Source organism: Bos mutus, chromosome 22, assembly GCF_027580195.1.
Source record: "Bos mutus isolate GX-2022 chromosome 22, NWIPB_WYAK_1.1, whole genome shotgun sequence".
NCBI lineage: Eukaryota > Metazoa > Chordata > Mammalia > Artiodactyla > Bovidae > Bos > Bos mutus.
This window is the reverse complement of record NC_091638.1, coordinates 43,167,308-43,186,067: the sequence shown is the minus strand read 5'-3', so window position 1 is coordinate 43,186,067 and position 18,760 is coordinate 43,167,308. Positions and strand designations below refer to the sequence as shown.

At 43.3% G+C, this 18,760-nt stretch overlaps 1 protein-coding gene across 3 annotated transcripts in view; it reads left to right on the top strand.

Moving 5' to 3' along the window:
- The window catches only part of KCTD6 (potassium channel tetramerization domain containing 6), a 49,776-nt gene that overhangs the window by 5,691 nt on the left and 25,325 nt on the right, over positions 1 to 18,760 (top strand). For all 3 annotated transcript variants that reach the window (XM_070359749.1, XM_070359750.1, XM_070359747.1), the window contains one exon: positions 3,977 to 4,059. In XM_070359749.1, the coding sequence (XP_070215850.1) occupies positions 4,004 to 4,059 (56 nt within the window). In that variant the 5' untranslated portion in view covers positions 3,977 to 4,003. Of the gene's footprint in view, positions 1 to 3,976; positions 4,060 to 18,760 lie in introns of those variants that run through there.

The window sequence follows — 18,760 nt, the reverse complement described above, 5'->3', positions numbered from 1 at the left end:
TTCATGGAATGTTCCCTTGATATCTCCAATTTTCTTGAAGAGATATCTATCTAGTCTTACCCATTCTGTTGTCTTCTTGTAATTCTTTGCATTGTTCACTTAAGAAGGCTTTCTTACCTCTTCTTGCTAATCTCTGGAACTCTGCATTCAGTTGGATATATTTTTACCTTTCTCCCTTGCCTTTTGTTTCTCTTCTTTCTTCAGCTATTTGTAAAGTCTCCTCAGACAATCACTTTGTTTTCTTGCATTTCTTTTTATTTGGGATGGTTTTGGCCACTGCCTCCGGTACAGTATTACAAACCTCTTTCCATGGTTCTTCAGGCACTCTGTCTACCATATCTAATCTCTTGAATCTATTTGTCACCTCCCCACTATATAATGTTAAAGGATTAGATTTAGGTCATACCTGAACAGCCTAGTGGTTTTCTCTACTTTCTTCAATTTAAGCCTAAATTTTGCAATAAGGAACTCATGATCTGAGCTACAGTCAGCTCTAGGTCTTATTTTTACTGACCTTATAGAGCTTCTTCATCTTTGGCTGCAAAGAATATAATCAGTCTGATTTTAGTATTGACCATCTGGTGATGTCCATGTGTAGAGTCATCTCTTGTTTTGTTGGAAGAGGGTGTTTGCTATGACCAGTGTGTTCTCTTGACAAAACTCTCTGTTAGCCTTTGTCATGCTTCATGTTGTACTCCAAGGCCAAACTTGCCTGTTACTCTAGGTATCTCTTGACTTTTTACTTTGCATTCCAATCCCCTATAGTGAAAAGGACATCTTTCTTTTGGTGTTAGTTCTAGAAGGCCTTATAGATCTTCACAGAACCATTTGACTTCAGCTTCTTTGGCATCAGTGTTTGGGGCATAGACTTTGTTTACTGTGACATTGAATGGTTTGCCTTGTAAATGAGCTGAGATCATTCTGTCATTTTTGAAATTGCACCCAAATACTGCCTTTCAGACTCTCTTGTTGACTGTGAGGGCTACTCCATTTCTTTAAGGGATTCTTGCCCACAGTAGTAGATATAATGGTCATCTGAATTAAATTTAAACATTCTTGTCCATATTAGTTCACTGATTTCTAAGATGTCACTGTTCACTCTTGCCATCTCCTGTTTGACCACATCCACTTTACCTTGATTCATGGACCTAACATTGCAGGTTCCTATGCAATATTGTTCTTTACAGCATCAGATTTTACTTTCACCACCAGAAAGTAGAAGTGTTAGTCGTTTAGTCGTGTCCTTCTCTTTGTGATCCTATGGACTGTAGCCTGCCAGACTCCTCTGTCTATGGTATTCTCCCGGCAAGAATACTGGAGTGGATTGCCTTCTCAGTGGCTCTTCCTGACCCAGGGATTGAACCTGGGTCTCCTGCATTGCAGGCAGATTCTTCACTGTCTTAGCCACCAGGAAAGCCAGACACATCGACAATTGAGCATCATTTCCACTTTGGCCGAGCCGTTGTATTCTTTCTAGAGCTACTAATATTTGCCTCTGCTCTTCCCCAATAGCATATTGAACACCTTCCGATCTGGGAGGGCTCATCTTCCAATGTCATATCTTTTCCCTTTCATGGGTCACAGCCTTGTCGTAGCGAAGGGGACTGGGCAACTCAGTGAAGCTGTGAGTTATGCCGTGCAGGGCCACCTAAGATGGACGGGGCATAGTGAAAAGTTGAGAAAAGGTGCTCCACTGGAGGAGGAAACGGCAACCCACTCAAGTATTCCTGCCTAGAGAACCCCATGGGCAATATGAAAAGAAATTACAACCAACTAACAATAACTGCATGCGTGTGCAGCTGGGGCAAAACATGAACGTAAGATACAAAAAGACCAAAACAGAACCCGTTTCTTTATTCTTAACTGGAAAATCCCATGGCCAGAGGAGCCTGGCGGGCTATTGTGCATGGGGTTGCTAAGAGTCAGATACAACTTGGCAGCTAAAGACAACTGCCACTTCTGTGGTGTGGGGAATGAAAGCAGGGTACCATGCGTGATCCCTGCACACAGTACCTCCAAGGGTGTGGGCAGAATCCCTTAACCACCCCCCTCTATCTTTGCGCCATTTAAGGAGCCACCTCACAATTCTCCCTTGGGGAGGGGGGACGAGCAAGAGCATCAGTCACTTGTCAGTCCCTTGTGCTGTGGCCCGAGTCCCCATAAAGCTTTACCCAAAATTCCTTGTCTGGCTTCTTACCTATTTCTGTTGATTAAAGAGTCCAAGGACGCTGACTGGCAACAGTAGGACTTCTGACATAATGCTCTGTTGATTGAATCTGCAGGTGTGGAATCTGGATACTGAAGGCTGACAGTATATTCTCCTAGTCTGTGGCATATCTCATCATTTTTCAACAGTCTTTCAGAAAAAAAGGGTTTACATTTTGATGAAATTCAGTTTACCGGAGTTTTCTCGTATGGATCATGTTTTGATGTCATCTCTAAGAACTTTGCCCAGCACCAGGTTGCAAAACTTCTTTGATGCTTTCTTGTAAAGTTTTACAGTTTTCCATTTAGATCTGTGGTTCATTTTGAGGTAATTTTTGACGATGAAGGACAGGGAAGCCTGGTGTGCTGCAGTCCATGGGGTCACAAAGAGTTGGCCACAACTGAGAGGCTGAACAAGAACAACAGTGAAGTTTAGGTCCAGAGTTTAAAAAATTTTTTAAATTATTTATTTAATATTTGATTGCACTGGGTCTTCATTGCTGTGTGCGGGCTTTTTCCAGATGTGAAGAGTGGGGACTGCTCTCTAGTTGCAGTGCATGGGCTTCTCTTTGCGGTAAAGTTTTCTTGTTGATGAGCGCAGGCTCTTGGCACACAGGCTTCAGTAGCTGTGGCCCTCGGGCTTAGTGGCTGCATGGCATGTGGAATCTTCTTAGACCAGGGATTGAACCTGTGTGCCCCTCACTGGCAGACAGAGTCTTATCCACGGTTCCACCAGGAAAGTCACGAGAGTTTCTTACGTGTGCATATCCACTTGTTTAACGTTATTTGCTAGGAAGACCATCTTTTCTCCACTGAATTGCTTTTGCACCTTTGTGCAGAAATCAGTTCGTTGTTTTGAGTGCTGAAGTGGGACTCTTCTGTCCCATTGGTCTCTGTGTTTATCCCTTTTTCAGTCTTACACTGTCTTAGTTACTCCTGCTGTGAGGTAGTTTTTAAAATCAAGTAATGTGAGTGTTCCAACATTTCTTTTTCAAAGTTGTTTTTTTAACAATCAGCTTATCTGAAGCTACCCAAAAAAATGTTGATAGAATTTTTATTGGAATAGTGTTGAATCTGTAGAACATTTTAAAAAGAGCTAGTATCCTATTTATTTCAGTCTTTGATTTTTTTATCAGCCTTTTGTAGTTTTCAGCATGCACATCTTACACATATTTTATTTCTGTCCTTTTTAGGCTATTGTAAATGTTATTTTTAATAATTTTGGTTCCTAGGGACTTTCCTGGTGGCTCAGTGGTTGAGAATCTGCCTGCCAATGCAGGGGATGCGGTTTCAGTCCCCTATCTGGAAAAATGCCGCATGCTTCTGGGTAACTGAGCCCGAGCGCCACAGCTGTGAGCCCAGGCACTGCAACTTCTGAAGGCTGTGCGCCCTGGAGCCCATGCTCTGCACAAGAGAAGCCGGCACGCTGCAGTTTGAGAGTAGAGTAGCCCCTGCTTGCCACAGCTAGAGGAATCCTGCACGCAGCAATCAAGGCCGAGCGCAGCTAAAAACGAACAAATTTTAAAAACTTTATATTTTTAGGTTTCTGATAGTTTACTCCTAGTATGTAGAAATGCGGTTGATTTTCAGGTGTGGACGTGATGTTCTGCCACTTTGCTAAACTCATTTGTTGTTTCCAGAAGAAGCTGGTTTTGTATGTTCTATGGGATTGTCTGCTTAGACAATTATGTTTGTGAAAGATAATTTTTTTCTCTCTTTCTAATATTTTGCCTTTTGTTTCTTTTTCTTCCCTTTTTTGCTGCCATTCTAGTACCTATGTTGAGTAGAAGTGGTGAGAATGGACATCTTCACCTTGTTCCCCACATTAGAGGAAAAGCATTCACTCTTTGACCAGTAAGTGTGATGTTTGTTTAACGTTTTTGTATGGATGCTTATTCAGGCCAAGGAAGTTCCCTCTGTTTCTCAGTTGCTGAGTCCTTTAATCATGAATGGCCATTGCATGTTTGTCAAATACTTTCTCTGCATCAATTTATTAATATATAATCATTTGATTTTTCTTCCTTGGTTTGTTAACATTGTGGATTATGTTGATTGCAGCAGTGTTGCATTACTGGTATACACCGTCCTGGGTCATGGTGAGATACATGTAAAGACACACGTGTGCACGCATATATATTGCTGGCTTTTGATTTGCTAGTCTGTTGTGGAATTTTATGTGTATGTTTATGGAAGATTTCTTGTGTTGTCTGATTTTGGTATCAGTGTCATGGTGGCCTGCCTCAAATGGAGTTGGGAAGTGTTCCCTCCTCTTCTGCTTTGTGAAGGAGGTTGTATAGAATTGGTTTTATTTCTTCCTTAAATGTTTGGTAGAATTTATATTTGAAACCGTCCAGAGATTTCTTTCTCATGGAGCTTTTGACTACAAAATCTGTTTCTCTAATGATATAGAGTTATTCAGGCTATCTATTTATTCTTGGGTAAATGTCAGATGCTGTTATTTTTCAAGGACTAAGTCCAGTTCATGAAGGTTGCCAAATTTACATATGTTGATTTGTTCACAAAATTCACTTTTATGTTCTGTAGGGTTTGTAGTGATATCCCCCTTTTCATTCCTGAAATTGGTAACCTGTGTCTTTCTTCCTTATTTTTTTGTCAGTCTGGCTAGAGAATATTCATATTTTACATTTTTGCAGGTAATCAGATGATTTGGATTTCCACCTGCCTGCTGTGGGCTGTGGTTCCAAAGTCAGCTCAGTTTTTAAAGTTCCAAATTTTTAAAAACATTTTTATTATTTCCTTCTTTTTGGCTGCACTGGGTCTTTGTTGCTACAGGCAGGCTTCTCGTCACATTGGCTTGTCTTGCTGCAGAGCATGAGTGCAGGCTCAGTGGTTGTGGCTCAAGGGCTTAGTTCAGTTCAGTTCAGTTCAGTCGCTCAGTCGTGTCTGACTCTTTGTGACCCCATGAATCGCAGCACACCAGGCCTCCCTGTCCTTCACAAACTCCCGGAGTTCACTCAAACTCATGTGTATCGAGTCAGTGATGCCATCCAGCCATCTCATCCTCTGTCGTCCCCTTCTCCTCCTGCCCCCAATCCCTCCCAGCATCAGAGTCTTTGCCAATCAGTCAACTCTTCGCATGAGGTGGCCAAAGTACTGGAGTTTCAGCTTTAGCATCATTCCTTCCAAAGAAATCCCAGGGCTGATCTCCTTCAGAATGGACTGGTTGGATCTCCTTGCAGTACAAGGGACTCTCAAGAGTCTTTTCCAACACCACAGATCAAAAGCATCAATTCTTCGGCGCTCAGCTTTCTTCACAGTCCAACTCTCACATCCATACATGACCACTGAAAAAACCATAGCCTTGACTAGACGAAGCTTTGTTGGCAAAGTTATGTCTCTGCTTTGCAATATGCTATCTAGGTTGGTCATAACTTTCCTTCCAAGGAGTAAGCGTCTTTTAATTTCATGGCTGCAGTCACCATCTGCAGTGATTTTGGAGCCCCAAAAATAAAGTCTGACACTGTTTCCACTGTTTCCCCATCTATTTGCCATGAAGTGATAGGACCGGATGCCATGATCTTCGTTTTCTGAATGTTGAGCTTTAAGCCAACTTTTTCACTCTCCACTTTCACTTTCATCAAGAGGCTTTTAAGTTCCTCTTCACTTTCTGTCATAAGGGTGGTGTCATCTGCATATCTGAGGTTACTGATATTTCTCCCGGCCATCTTGATTCCAGCTTGTGCTTCTTCCAGCCCAGCGTTTCTCATGATGTACTCTGCATAGAAATTAAATAAGCAGGGTGACAATATACAGCCTTGACATACTCCTTTTCCTATTTGGAACCAGTCTGTTGTTCCATGTCCAGTTCTACCTGTTGCTTCCTGACCTGCATACAGGTTTCTCAAGAGGCAGGTCAGGTGGTCTGGTATTCCCATCTCTTTCAAAATTTTCCACAGTTTATTGTGATCCACACAGTCAAAGGCTTTGGCATAGTCAATAAAGCAGAAATAGATGTTTTTCTGGAACTCTCTTGCTTTTTTGATGATCCAGTGGATGTTGGCAATTTGATCTCTGGTACCTCTGCCTTTTCTAAAACCAGCTTGAATATCAGGAAGTTCACGGTTCACATATTGCTGAAGCCTGGCTTGGAGAATTTTGAGCATTACTTTGCTAGCATGTGAGATAAGTGCAATTGTGTGGTAGTTTGAGCATTCTTTGGCATTGCCTTTCTTTGGGATTGGAATGAAAACTGACCTTTTCCAGTCCTGTGGCCACTGCTGAGTTTTCCAAATTTGCTGGCATATTGAGTGCAGCACTTTCACAGCATCATCTTTCAGGAGTTGGAATAGCTCAACTGGAATTCCATCACCTCCACTAGCTTTGTTCAAAGTGATGCTTCCTAAGGCCCACTTGACTTCCCATTCCAGGATGTCTGGCTCTAGGTCAGTGATCACACCATCGTGATTATCTGGGTTGTGAAGATCTTTTTTGTACAGTTCTGTGTATTCTTGCCATCTCTTCTTAATATCTCCTGCTTCTGTTAGGTCCATACCATTTCTGTCCTTTATCAAGCCCATCTTTGCATGAAATGTTCCCTTGGTATCTCTAATTTTCTTGAAGAGATCCCTAGTCTTTCCCATTCTGTTGTTTTCCTCTATTTCTTTGCATTGATCGCTGAAGAAGGCTTTCTTATCTCTCCTTGCTATTCTTTGGAACTCTGCATTCAGATGCTTATATCTTTCTTTTTCTCCTTTGCTTTTCGCTTCTTTTCACAGCTATTTGTAAGGCCTCCCCAGACAGCCATTTTGCTTTTTTGCATTTCTTTTCCATGGGAATGGTCTTGATCCCTGTCTCCTGTACAATGTCACGAACCTCTGTCCATAGTTCATGTTGGATTAGGCCATGAACCATGTTGGATTAGGCCCTCCCTAATGACTTCATTGTACCTTCATTACCAACTGCTGTGACATTCTGTGATACTGAGGGTTATGACTTCAGTATAGGAATTTGATGGGGATACAAGTCCGCCAGTAACAGTGTGGCTTTAGTTCGTCTGCTCTGTTGTTCACTGCTTACTGCTGTTTCTGCATCTGGACCAAGGAGGACAGGAGAGAAACAGCAATGGTATTCTCTCCCTGCTCTTGGAATCCCAGCTCTTCTGCTTAGAGACAGAATCCCCCCCCCACCCCACCTTAGAATGTTAAGCCAGAGAAGGCAATGGCACCCCACTCCAGTACTTTTGCCTAGAAAATCCCATGGACGGAGGAGCCCTGTGGGCTGCAGTCCATGGGGTCGCTAGAGTCGGAGGCGACTGAGCGATTTCACTTTCACTTTTCACTTTCATGCATTGGAGAAGGAAATGGCAACCCACTCCAGTGTTCTTGCCTGGAGAATCCCAGGGACGGGAAGCCTGGTGGGCTGCCGTTATGGGGTCGCACAGAGTCGGACACGACTAAAGTGACGCAGCAGCAGCAGAGTGTTAAGCATCTGACCACCCACTGCTGCCACCAGCACTAAGGTATTGCATGCAGGCTAGGGCAGGAAACAGAGAAAAGAAAACCAAGATTGAAATGGAATATTCTCCCAATGCCCCCACCCGCCAGATCAGAAAGAGAGGGCTTCTCTTGGAACTCTTTCTGTCTGCACTCAATGAAAACTTCTGAGTTTTAAGCAGGTGCCTTTGAATTTAGGCCAGGCAGTGCTGAAGGGAGAAAACCGAACTCCCCACCAGTTTTATGGACTTTTGAATTCTGGTCTTTTTTCTGATTCTCCTGATACCATTTGCTTTCCACCATCCTTGGGTCATTGCTGTCTACGTTGAAAGGGTCTGTAGTTGCAGTTAGTATGATAACTAGGGCAGCGTGTGCTTGTCTTTCCTTGAATCCTCACCATGTACTTTGGCATATGCGTTAACTTTTCTTAAAAAAAAAAATATATATATATATATTTATTTATTTATTTATTTATTTTATTTACTTACTTGGCTGCACCAGATCTTAGTTGCGGCACGTGGGATCCAGTTCCCTGATCAGGAGTTGAACCCAGGCTCCCTGCATTGTGAGCAAGGAGCCTTAGCTACTGGAACTGTGCATTGTAAATTGTGTTCAGTATTGTTTTGTTGATTTCCAGATGTAAATTCCAATAAAGAGTATCTGAAAGTGGCTTTTCCCCTACAGCTTTGCTGATACTCGTAAGTACACATTTCTACATTGACATCGGTATTAAAGGTCCACAGGCAGGAGAAGGCATCCCAGCGCTGCCACTCACCTTGAGCTCATTGCTTATGGCATCTGTACATCATCTCTCATCTGTCAAATGAGTGTCTTGAGTCTACTTGGGCCACTGTAACAAAATATGGTAGACATGGTAACTTAGAAAACAACAGAAACTTTTTTTCAAATTTCTGAAGACTGGCAAGTCCTAGATCAGGGTGTCAGCAGATGTGGTGTCTGGTGAGAGCCTGCGTCCGGGTTCATAGCTGTCCATTTTATCAGTGTCTTCGATAGCAGAAGGCATGAGGCAGCTCTCCAGGGTCTTCTTTTTTTTAAAATAAGGGCACTGATCCCATTTATGAGGGCTTTGCTTTGGGACCTAATCACCTCCCAAAGCTTTCATCTCTATCACATTGGGGATTAGATTTCAATGTATATATTTTGTTGGGGGGGTGCAATACGTTCAGTTTATTGCAGTGGAGATAGTAGTGCCTACCGTTTAAGACTGAGGGGCAGGCGAGTTCCCCAGTTCTCTCTCTACAAGGACTGGAGGAAATCTCTGGGTTCGTGGGCAGCTGGCAGGCCCATGAATATCTGTAGGCCTGAGACCTCAGAGAGATATTGGTCATGTCCAGCAGAGCAAGTGGTGACTCAGCTGGTTTATCTACGGCTTGTTTCCCCACTAGGGTGGGAAAAGTGTTAGTCTGACCAAATATAGTTCAGTATGTGGTAAAAACCCACGTAGTCAGAGATGCTCAGTAGGTCTATAAATTGATCAATCGGTATATAATGTAAATAAAGGAACATAATGTGTCATATATTGCATTTAAGTGTGTAGAGAAAAAGAAAGGCCTAGCTAGCATTGAATCTCTACTTCATTTTTACCACATACTGAATTGTATTTTCCCTGGAGAATTTTATGCATGGAGGAGGCTGGCGGGTTACAGTTCATGGGGTCGTAAAGAGTCAGACACAACTGAGTGACTTTCATTTATATATATATATTATCTGATAACATGTATATTATTTATACATGTTAATATATATTAATATATGTATATTGTATATATGCATATTATGAATTACATGTTATTTGACATATTTAGAAATCTAGATTGGAGAAGGCGATGGCACCCCACTCCAATACTCTTGCCTGGAGAATCCCATGGGCGGAGGAGCCTGGTAGGCTGCAGTCCATGGGGTCGCTAAGAGTCGGACACGACTGAGCGACTTCACTTTCACTTTTCTCTTTCATGCATTGGAGAAGGAAATGGCAACCCACTCCAGTGTTCTTGCCTGGAGAATCCCAGGGATGGGGGAGCCTGATGGGCTGCAGTCCATGGGGTCGCTAAGAGTCGGACACAACTGAGCGACTTCACTTTCACTTTTCTCTTTCATGCATTGGAGAAGGAAATGGCAACCCACTCCAGTGTTCTTGCCTGGAGAATCCCAGGAACGGGGGAGCCTAGTGGGCTGCCGTCTATGGGGTCGTACAGACTGAAGTGACTTAGCAGCAGCAGCAGCAGAAATCTAGATAGCGTGTTTGTTTTTTTTACTACATACTGAGTTGTATTTTATATTTATTGTACTTTTTTTGAGATCAGAAAACAGTGAAAACTCATTACAAGATGGTCTGTGGGAAGAGGTGAATATCTGTAGTCATGGAGGGATTTTCCCAGAGCAGCCCAGAAGGGTCTAGTGTCATGGCCACCCCCTGCCTCCTCCCTGCTCTGCGGCCTGCCTCTAACAGGGTGGTCTGTAGGCTTTGTCACTTTCCTACGACTAAAGTGACCCTTCTGCTCTGGACCTGCCAGGAGCCTTTCAGGAGCTGAGAGTTTGGAAAAGTGGGGAAAAGGCTACATTGGGAAAAGGCCCAGATGCCAGGCCCTGCTGGGGGCCCTTGATGCCTGGACAGGTTGGAGTCACTGAGCTTTTTAGAGCCCTGTTGTCTGCTCCATAACAGCCGTGTCCTGTCTGTGCTGCTCGCTTTGGGCTAAGCAAAGGCGATGAGTTGACTATGGAATCTAAGAGTAACAGAAGGGAAATATAAGAATGATTATGCTGTTGCTGCTGTTTACTCGCTAAGTCGTGTCTGACTCTTTGCAACCCCATGAACAGTAGCCTGCCAGGCTCCTCTGTCCATGGAATTTCCCAGGCGAAAATACTGGAGTGGGTTGCCATTCCCTTCTCCAGGGGATCTTCCTGATGCAGGGATTGAGCTCGCATCTCCTGCTTGGCAGGCAGAGTCTTCACCACTGAGCAACCAGGGAAGCCCAAGAATGACTGTAGGTAGCATTTATTTATCGAGCGGGTGCTCTGTGCTTGGCACTATGGCAGGTATTTATATACTGTATATCTTATTTTGTGTGTGTGTGTGTGTATATCTTATTTAATGTAGTGTTCCCTCACAACTTCTCTCAGAGGTGGTTGTTATTACTAATATATTTATTTCTATCGATGATATACTCTACACAGAATTCAAAGGGCATAAAGATTTTTGCTGTGAGTCTCTAATTGAATAATTCTGGTAAATTAATAGTAGAGATAAAACAAATATGGTAAATGGTAACAGTTGTAGAATCTAAGTGGTCAGGATGGTCGTTATACTATTATACTATTCTTTCAACTTTTCTGTATGTTTGAAACTTTTTCATCCCAAATTTGGGGATAGAGAAAGTGAATTTCCCCCCATCCCCATCTCTCTTATGACATTTACCTTGCAGGAGACAAGCATTGCTACTAATTTCCTGCTTCTCCTTGGAGAGATAATGCGAATTTTATGAGTGTGTTCACACACACTTAGATTATGTCTGGTATTGCGTTGATAGACATTAGGTTTTGGAAGCTTATAAGGGTGCTGCCTAGAAAAGGCCATGCAGGTGAATTCCCACAGACCCTTTCCCGGGGGTCGGAGACCGTTTTGTTCCCCAGTTTCACCTGTAGAGGGCACTCTCTCCTCTTGACTGGCAGCAGCAAGCTGCAGCAGGTTCAGAAAGGACCTTCTCAGGGCTGCTGCCACGTGTCTCACGAAGAAGGGGTCCTCTAAAAGTATAAATACTTGTGTTCTCTGGCCTTAGCCACATTTGTTGTGGGAAGCAAAGCTCAGACTCTGAGCGCACATTTTGGTTTTGCAGCAGCAAAGGGAAAGGTTGCTCAGAAAGCCTCACCCACGTGCTTGCTGTACCACGAACTTTCACAGGATGGATAAAACTCTCCATTTCCAGGCCCGAGAAGCACTTCATAGCATCCTGGACATTTTGATGTAGATTACTTGACTAGAGTTAAAAAATTCTTTTTTGACCAAAGGAAAGCCATTGTGTTTAATATGTTGAAGTGAAGTGAAAGTCACTCAGTCGTGTCCCACTCTTTGTGACCACATGGACTATACAGTCCATGGAATTCTCCAGGCCAGAACACTGGGGTGGGTAGCCTTTCCCTTCTCCAGGGGATCTTCATTAGACCTCCTTTATGAAACCCTGGGGTTGGAAGGTGTCTGTGAATTAATAATACTAGCCTTATTCTATGTCTGGTTGTTATGTAACTTAGGGAGACAAGATTGCATCACATTATCTCCGAATCTGTATAAAAATGAACAGTAGTATAATAGTGAGTACATAACTTAAAGTTTTTATTTATTTATAAAAATGTTCGTGTATTTGGCTGTGCTGGGTCTCGTTGTGGCGTGTGGGAACTTTTTACCTGTGGCATGTGGGATTGAGTTCCCTCACCAGGGACCGAACCTGGGCCCCTGCACTAGGAGCGCAGAGTCTCGCCTCTGGACCACCAGGGCAGTCCCAAGAGCTTTGTCAGTTTGAGAATGTTACATAAGTGGAATCATGCAGCATGAAATTTTGTTTTTTCCCACTTAGCATAAAGCCCTTGAAATCCATCCGAGTTATTGCCTGTATCACTAGCTTGTTCATTTTTATTGTTGAATATAATTCCATGGTCAGGATGTACCACATGTGGTTTGTTTAATCATTCACCTATTGTAGGACATTTTTTGGTTGTTTCCAGTTTGGGACTATTGCAGAGCAAGCGACTCTGAACAATCCTGCACAGGTTTTTGTGTGAACATAAGTTTTCATTTCGTTGGGATAGATGCCCAGGATTGCAATCGCTGGGTTGTAGGATAAGTGTATGCCTAGCTTTTTAGAAGCTGCCAAATATTTTCCAGAGTGCTGTACCATTTCACATTCCCATCCACAGTTTTCTTTTCATACAAAATGCTATTGACTAGTGTTAGCACAACGGCACGAGGCCAAAGCCACGTGAGACTCTGAGATATTTTTAATTTCTAGAGAAAATTAATATACATTAGATGGAGAAGAAAAGAGAGCTCAGGACTAATCTCTTTGTTAGTCCACAAGGCCTCATGTTTATTATCCTGGGTTTTCAGAATGATTCTTCCCTCACCATCAAGCTAACCTTTGTTGGAAAGCCGCAGCACATTGCACAGGCCACTGGGGTGTGCCCCTGACCTCTGACCCCTGCTTGTATTCTGTCCCAAGGCTCCCTAGGAAGCTTGGTCTCATTGTGGAATCTTCTACCTCCGAGAATAGTCATTCAGACACCTTTCATTTCAGGAGTCATTTCAGAACCACCTCCTCCCAGGGGCTTCTGTACTTAACCTGCTCACCAGGTCCCCAGCACTAAACAGCATGAATGTGTCTGTCCACCCTGACCCCTATCCTCCAAGCTTTAGTTAGGGTCCAGATGTCAGGTCACGCCCTTCCTCGTGTCAAGAATGCAGGCTCCAGGTCATGCTGCCCTTCCTGATGTCCTTGGACAAGTAGTAACAGCTGAACCTGAATTTGCTCCCCTGTACAGTTGAGATGATAGATTATAACAATACCTACTAGCAGGGCCATTTGGTTGTCCTGAAGGTAGTAACAGGGCATCTACCATGGGCTGGCTGAGGACACAGTGGTGAACAAAGATGGGCCTTGTCCTCAGGGAGCAGAACTAAAAGAGAACAAAACTACAGTGTTCAGCCCAGCCTTTGACATGTAGTTGACAAACGTTAGTTGTTTGATTATTGTAGTTAAACTCAATACTTGTATATGGATCTGAATGGAATATGAACCCAGTATTATACATCAGGTCTAGTATAGACTCGTTCATTGTAGTCAGCCATTAATTACCATTAATTGTTAGGAGGTATGCTGGTTAATTGCTGACCAAGGTCACTCCATTTTGAGCTTAACACTTAGAATTATTCTGAATTTAATATCTTATGTCAAGTTCAGTAAAAGTCTCTCACTGTAAACATATAGCTTAGAAAAAAGTGTTGTTATTCACACTTGCAAAAAAGTCCCTAACAGTGTGTTCAAAGGTTCATATATTATCAAAAGCCTCCCATAACAGTAAAGAACAATTTTATTGTTCATAAAAAGTAACACATTCATAAATAATTAATCAGAATACAAAATTTAGCAGGGGGAAAAAACCCTTAGAGGAAATTAATTTTTTAAATTTGTAAAGATGTCCAAAAGTTGGCAAGAAAAAAAAAAAGAAGCAGCAGCAGATGACAGCTGAATGAATACTGACAGAGTATTTGACTTTGAGGCAAACTGTTCATTATGCACTTGGTTACTGAGCAAGCTGGTCACTAGGACATGTAGCTCTGGCCAGAGTACTCTGTTCGTAGGCCGGAACCAACATGATGGCCATGGGCGGGTTGGCTACTGTTGGTAGGGCTGGATGGAAGTGTCCTCTTGGATGAGTCTTAAGCTACACCTCTGCTTCCAGGAAGTGGGGAGAGGGATAGGGGGCCTCTCTGACTTCCACATGGTAAACTGGGGCCTTGTTCCCGTCACAACCACAGATCAGATCAGATCAGTCGCTCAGTTGTGTCCGACTCTTTGCGACCCCATGAATCGCAGCACACCAGGCCTCCCTGTCCATCACCAACTCCCGGAGTTCACTCAGACTCACGTCCATCGAGTCAGTGATGCCATCCAGCCATCTCATCCTCTGGCGTCCCCTTCTCCTCCTGCCCCCAATCCCTCCCAGCATCAGGGTCTTTTCCAGTGAATCAACTCTTGGCACGAGGTGGCCAAAGTACTGGAGTTTCAGCTTTAGCATCATTCCTTCCAAAGAAATCCCAGGGCTGATCTCCTTCAGACTGGACTGGTTGGATCTTCTTGCAGTCCAAGGGACTCTCAAGAGTCTTTTCCAACACCACAGATCAAAAGCATCAATTCTTTGGCGCTCAGCTTTCTTCACAGTCCAACTCTCACATCCATACATGACTACTGGAAAAACCATAGTCTTGACTAGACGAACCTTTGTTGGTAAAGTAATGTCTCTGCTTTTGAATATGCTATCTAGGTTGGTCATAACTTTCCTTCCAAGGAGTAAGCGTCTTTTAATTTCATGGCTGCAGTCACCATCTGTAGTGATTTTGGAGCCCAGAAAAATAAAGTCTGACACTGTTTCCACTGTTTCCCCATCTATTTCCCATGAAGTGGTGGGACCGGATGCAATGATCTTCGTTTTCTGAATGTTGAGCTTTAAGCCAACTTTTTCACTCTTCACTTTCACTTTCATCAAGAGGCTTTTGAGTTCCTCTTCACTTTCTGCCATAAGGGTGGTGTCATCTGCATATCTGAGGTTACTGATATTTCTCCCAGCAATCTTGATTCCAGCTTGTGTTTCTTCCAGTCCAGCGTTTCTCATGATGTACTCTGCATATAAGTTAAATAAACAGGGTGACAATATACAGCCTTGATGTACTCCTTTTCCTATTTGGAACCAGTCTGTTGTTCCATGTCCAGTTCTACCTGTTGCTTCCTGACCTGCATACAGGTTTCTCAAGAGGCAGGTCAGGTGGTCTGGTATTCCCATGTCTTTCAAAATTTTCCACAGTTTATTGTGATCCACACAGTCAAAGGCTTTGGCATAGTCAATAAAGCAGAAATAGATGTTTTTCTGGAACTCTCTTGCTTTTTCTATGATTCAGCGGATGTTGGCAATTTGATCTTTGGTTCCTCTGCCTTTTCTAAAACCAGCTTGAACATCAGGAAGTTCACGGTTCACATATTGCTGAAGCCTGGCTTGGAGAATTTTGAGCATTACTTTACTAGCGTGTGAGATGAGTGCAATTGTGTGGTAGTTTGAGCATTCTTTGGCATTGCCTTTCTTTGGGATTGGAATGAAAACTGACCTTTTCCAGTCCTGTGGCCACTGCTGAGTTTTCCAAATTTGCTGGCATATTGAGTGCAGCACTTTCACAGCATCATCTTTCAGGATTTGGAATAGCTCAACTGGAATTCCATCACCTCCACTAGCTTTGTTCGTAGTGATGCTTTCTAAGGCCCACTTGACTTCCCATTCCAGGATGTCTGGCTTTAGGTCAGTGATCACACCATCGTGATTATCTGGGTCCTGAAGATCTTTTTTGTACAGTTCTTCTGTGTATTCTTGCCATCTCTTCTTAATATTTTCTGCTTCTGTTAGGTCCATACCATTTCTGTCCTTTATCGAGCTCATCTTTGCATGAAATGTTCCTTTGGTATCTCTGATTTTCTTGAAGAGATCCCTAGTCTTTCCCATTCTGTTGTTTCCCTCTATTTCTTTGCATTGATCGCTGAAGAAGGCTTTCTTATCTCTTCTTGCTATTCTTTGGAACTCTGCATTCAGATGTTTATATCTTTCCTTTTCACCTTTGCTTTTCGCTTCTCTTCTTTTCACAGCTATTTGTAAGGCCTCCCCAGACAGCCATTTTGCTTTTTTGCATTTCTTTTCCATGGGGATGGTCTTGATCCCTGTCTCCTGTACAGTGTCACGAACCTCATTCCATAGCTCATCAGGCACTCTATCAGATCTAGGCCCTTAAATCTATTTCTCACTTCCACTGTATAATCACAGAGGCCCCCAAATAGTAACCAAAAGATGTTCATTATGGTAAATGAATAGACAGAGTAAGGTAACATTGACTCCAGTCACTGTTCCTCAGCCATCCAGCAATGTGACTTTGCAAAAGTACTCTAAGCTCTCCTCAGCCTGAATTTACTCATGCATAAAATGTCAGTGGACTTAGATTGTCGCTGCCATCCCTGTAAGCCCAAGATTTCCTGAGATTTCACTGCTGTCGGGACTCCTCCCATGCTCTGACCTTTCCAGAAGGCTGGAGGCTAGAATGGAGATAAGGAGTACCATTTTTTTTTTTTTTTTGAGGCGTTTGAAGACAGGCATGACTTTGCTATAGCAAAGGTTAATGTTCCGTGTCTCTAAGATCCATTTCCCTAGGCTCTCAGAATGTAAATGTTAAAGCGATGAAAACAGCGAAATCTAGCTCTGGTTCATTTGAATCAGGGCTCCTCACCCCTCATGGTGCAGTCCTGGAACAGAAGGCCTCCTCTGTGGCCTGCAGCTTCATAAACTTGGGTTTAGGTTGTCAGCACTGATTTAAACAGATTTGGTAGTTCAGTTTGCTTCTGGGAAAGAACTGACATTCACAGTGGGGTTTGGGGGCTAACAGTGAAACCTGAGCTGGCTTCTTCCCTCCCTGGAGGGGCAGAGTGAGTCAGATGTTTGCACAGAAGGCTGTGGTGTCAAATCCTCAAATTCACAGGCCTTATGCTTTCTCCACTTCAAACCAGAAAGGTGTTGCAACACGGTTTTAATTGCTAAACCCTAGCTGCAAACCCAAATCTTGGGATTTATTAAGAGTTGGGTGTGAAAGGCTATGAATACTGGCTGTTTTCTGCCAGGTGTGTTTCTTTGTTCCTCCTTCACTCATTTGCTTCTGTGTTTGTGCCTAAAACCCCGGATCAAAGGGCTGCTGTCCTCCAGGCGCTAGGCCTGTAGTGGTGGCTACTTTTTGCCTTCATTTCGCTTCCTTGCTGGAGTCTGTAGACCTTGTATTCATTCACCTCAGTCTGTTGAGAACAAGCAACTCTTGAAATCTTCTTGCCGTAGCTGGTATGCATCTCAGCCCGCAACTCAGGTGGGCAAGAAATAAGGCTTGCTTTCCTAGAACTGCACTCTGAGTGCAGGTCTCTGTCCTGCTAAGCTGGTGTAAAGCCTCTAACAGCAGTCTGTCCCGGGCACATCCACCGTCTCCTCGGCAGTACATACATACTGAGTGTCTCTCGGTCCTGGGGTTTAACCAAGGAGGAGAGGGAGAACTCTGGCTCTGGGTCATTAGTCACATGGTTGTCATTCGTCACAGGACTTGTTGGCTTCGCCCATGTTGACTTAAAAATATGAGTAGTCACGATCTGAAAGTTGAGAGTTATGTTTTATTCAGTAGGAATTTTTAGGACTTCAAGCCTGGGAGACAGCATGTCAGATAACCCAGAGGGCACTGGCTGGGAAGGGTGGGGCTGTTGGATTATATGGAAATTTGCAACAAAGGGCAGGTAGTCTAAATATCAAAAATATTTTTGTGAATTAAAGAAAACCAGATATCTCAAATTAAGGAATTTAGTGCTTCTCTGTGTGTGGGAAGATGCAAGTGTCTGGGCTCACTGAAATCATCCCTTTCAGCTGCACCTCAGCTATCTGGGGCCAGTATCCTGTGGTTTTCCTCAGTGTTCACCACAGAGAGTGGCTGCTGGATTGCAGGTATCCTTCTCCTTCCTGGTTGCTCTTAGGGCTCAGAAATTCACAATTGGAGGGCCTAAATTGCAGATGACTGTGACATCCTTGTTTTTGGATATGACAAGAAATACTCCATTTCTCACCTGTGTGGCCCCTTTGGCTCCAGGGTTCTCTGCTGCTTTCCTGACATTTTGGGGCCCCAGGAATATTTGAGGTTGTCCCTCAGGCTCTTTGCACCACCTTTCATAGGCTTGCAGACTCCAGGCAGCATTCCCAGAATCATTTCCCTTTTCAGGTAAGAGGAAGGAAGAAAGGAAAACACAGGAAGAACTGACGGTATGGATTAACAGTCTTGGCATAATCCAGGCTGGTAGTCAGTTCACCCTTTACTCCAGCTCTGTGTTTCTACATGGGAGATTATAGGCATCTACTTTTTAAAAAGGGATAATTAAATGTTAAAAAGTAGTCTCCTTTTAACATCCATTGAATACATTCTGAACCCTGGCATTATCCAATTTAATCAGCACACCTGCCTTTTGAACTAAGAACTATGGTTATATCCATTTTTTACAGATCTGCACACTGAGGTTCAGGAAGATAAGAAACTTGCCAAAGGTCACACAGTCAGTAGTGAGAGAGTTGGGATTTGAATTTCAGTCATCTGGACTCTAAAATCCAAATCCTTATTTGTAGGCAGTGCTCAACTACATCCTAAATGCTCAGCAGTAATGCCAGACCTGTAAGCCTAGGGTAGAGTTTAAAAACTTCTGTTTCTATGAAATTTGTAGTATAGTTTAGCCCTTCTCTCAGTGGGCTGTAAAACAGCACCCAGC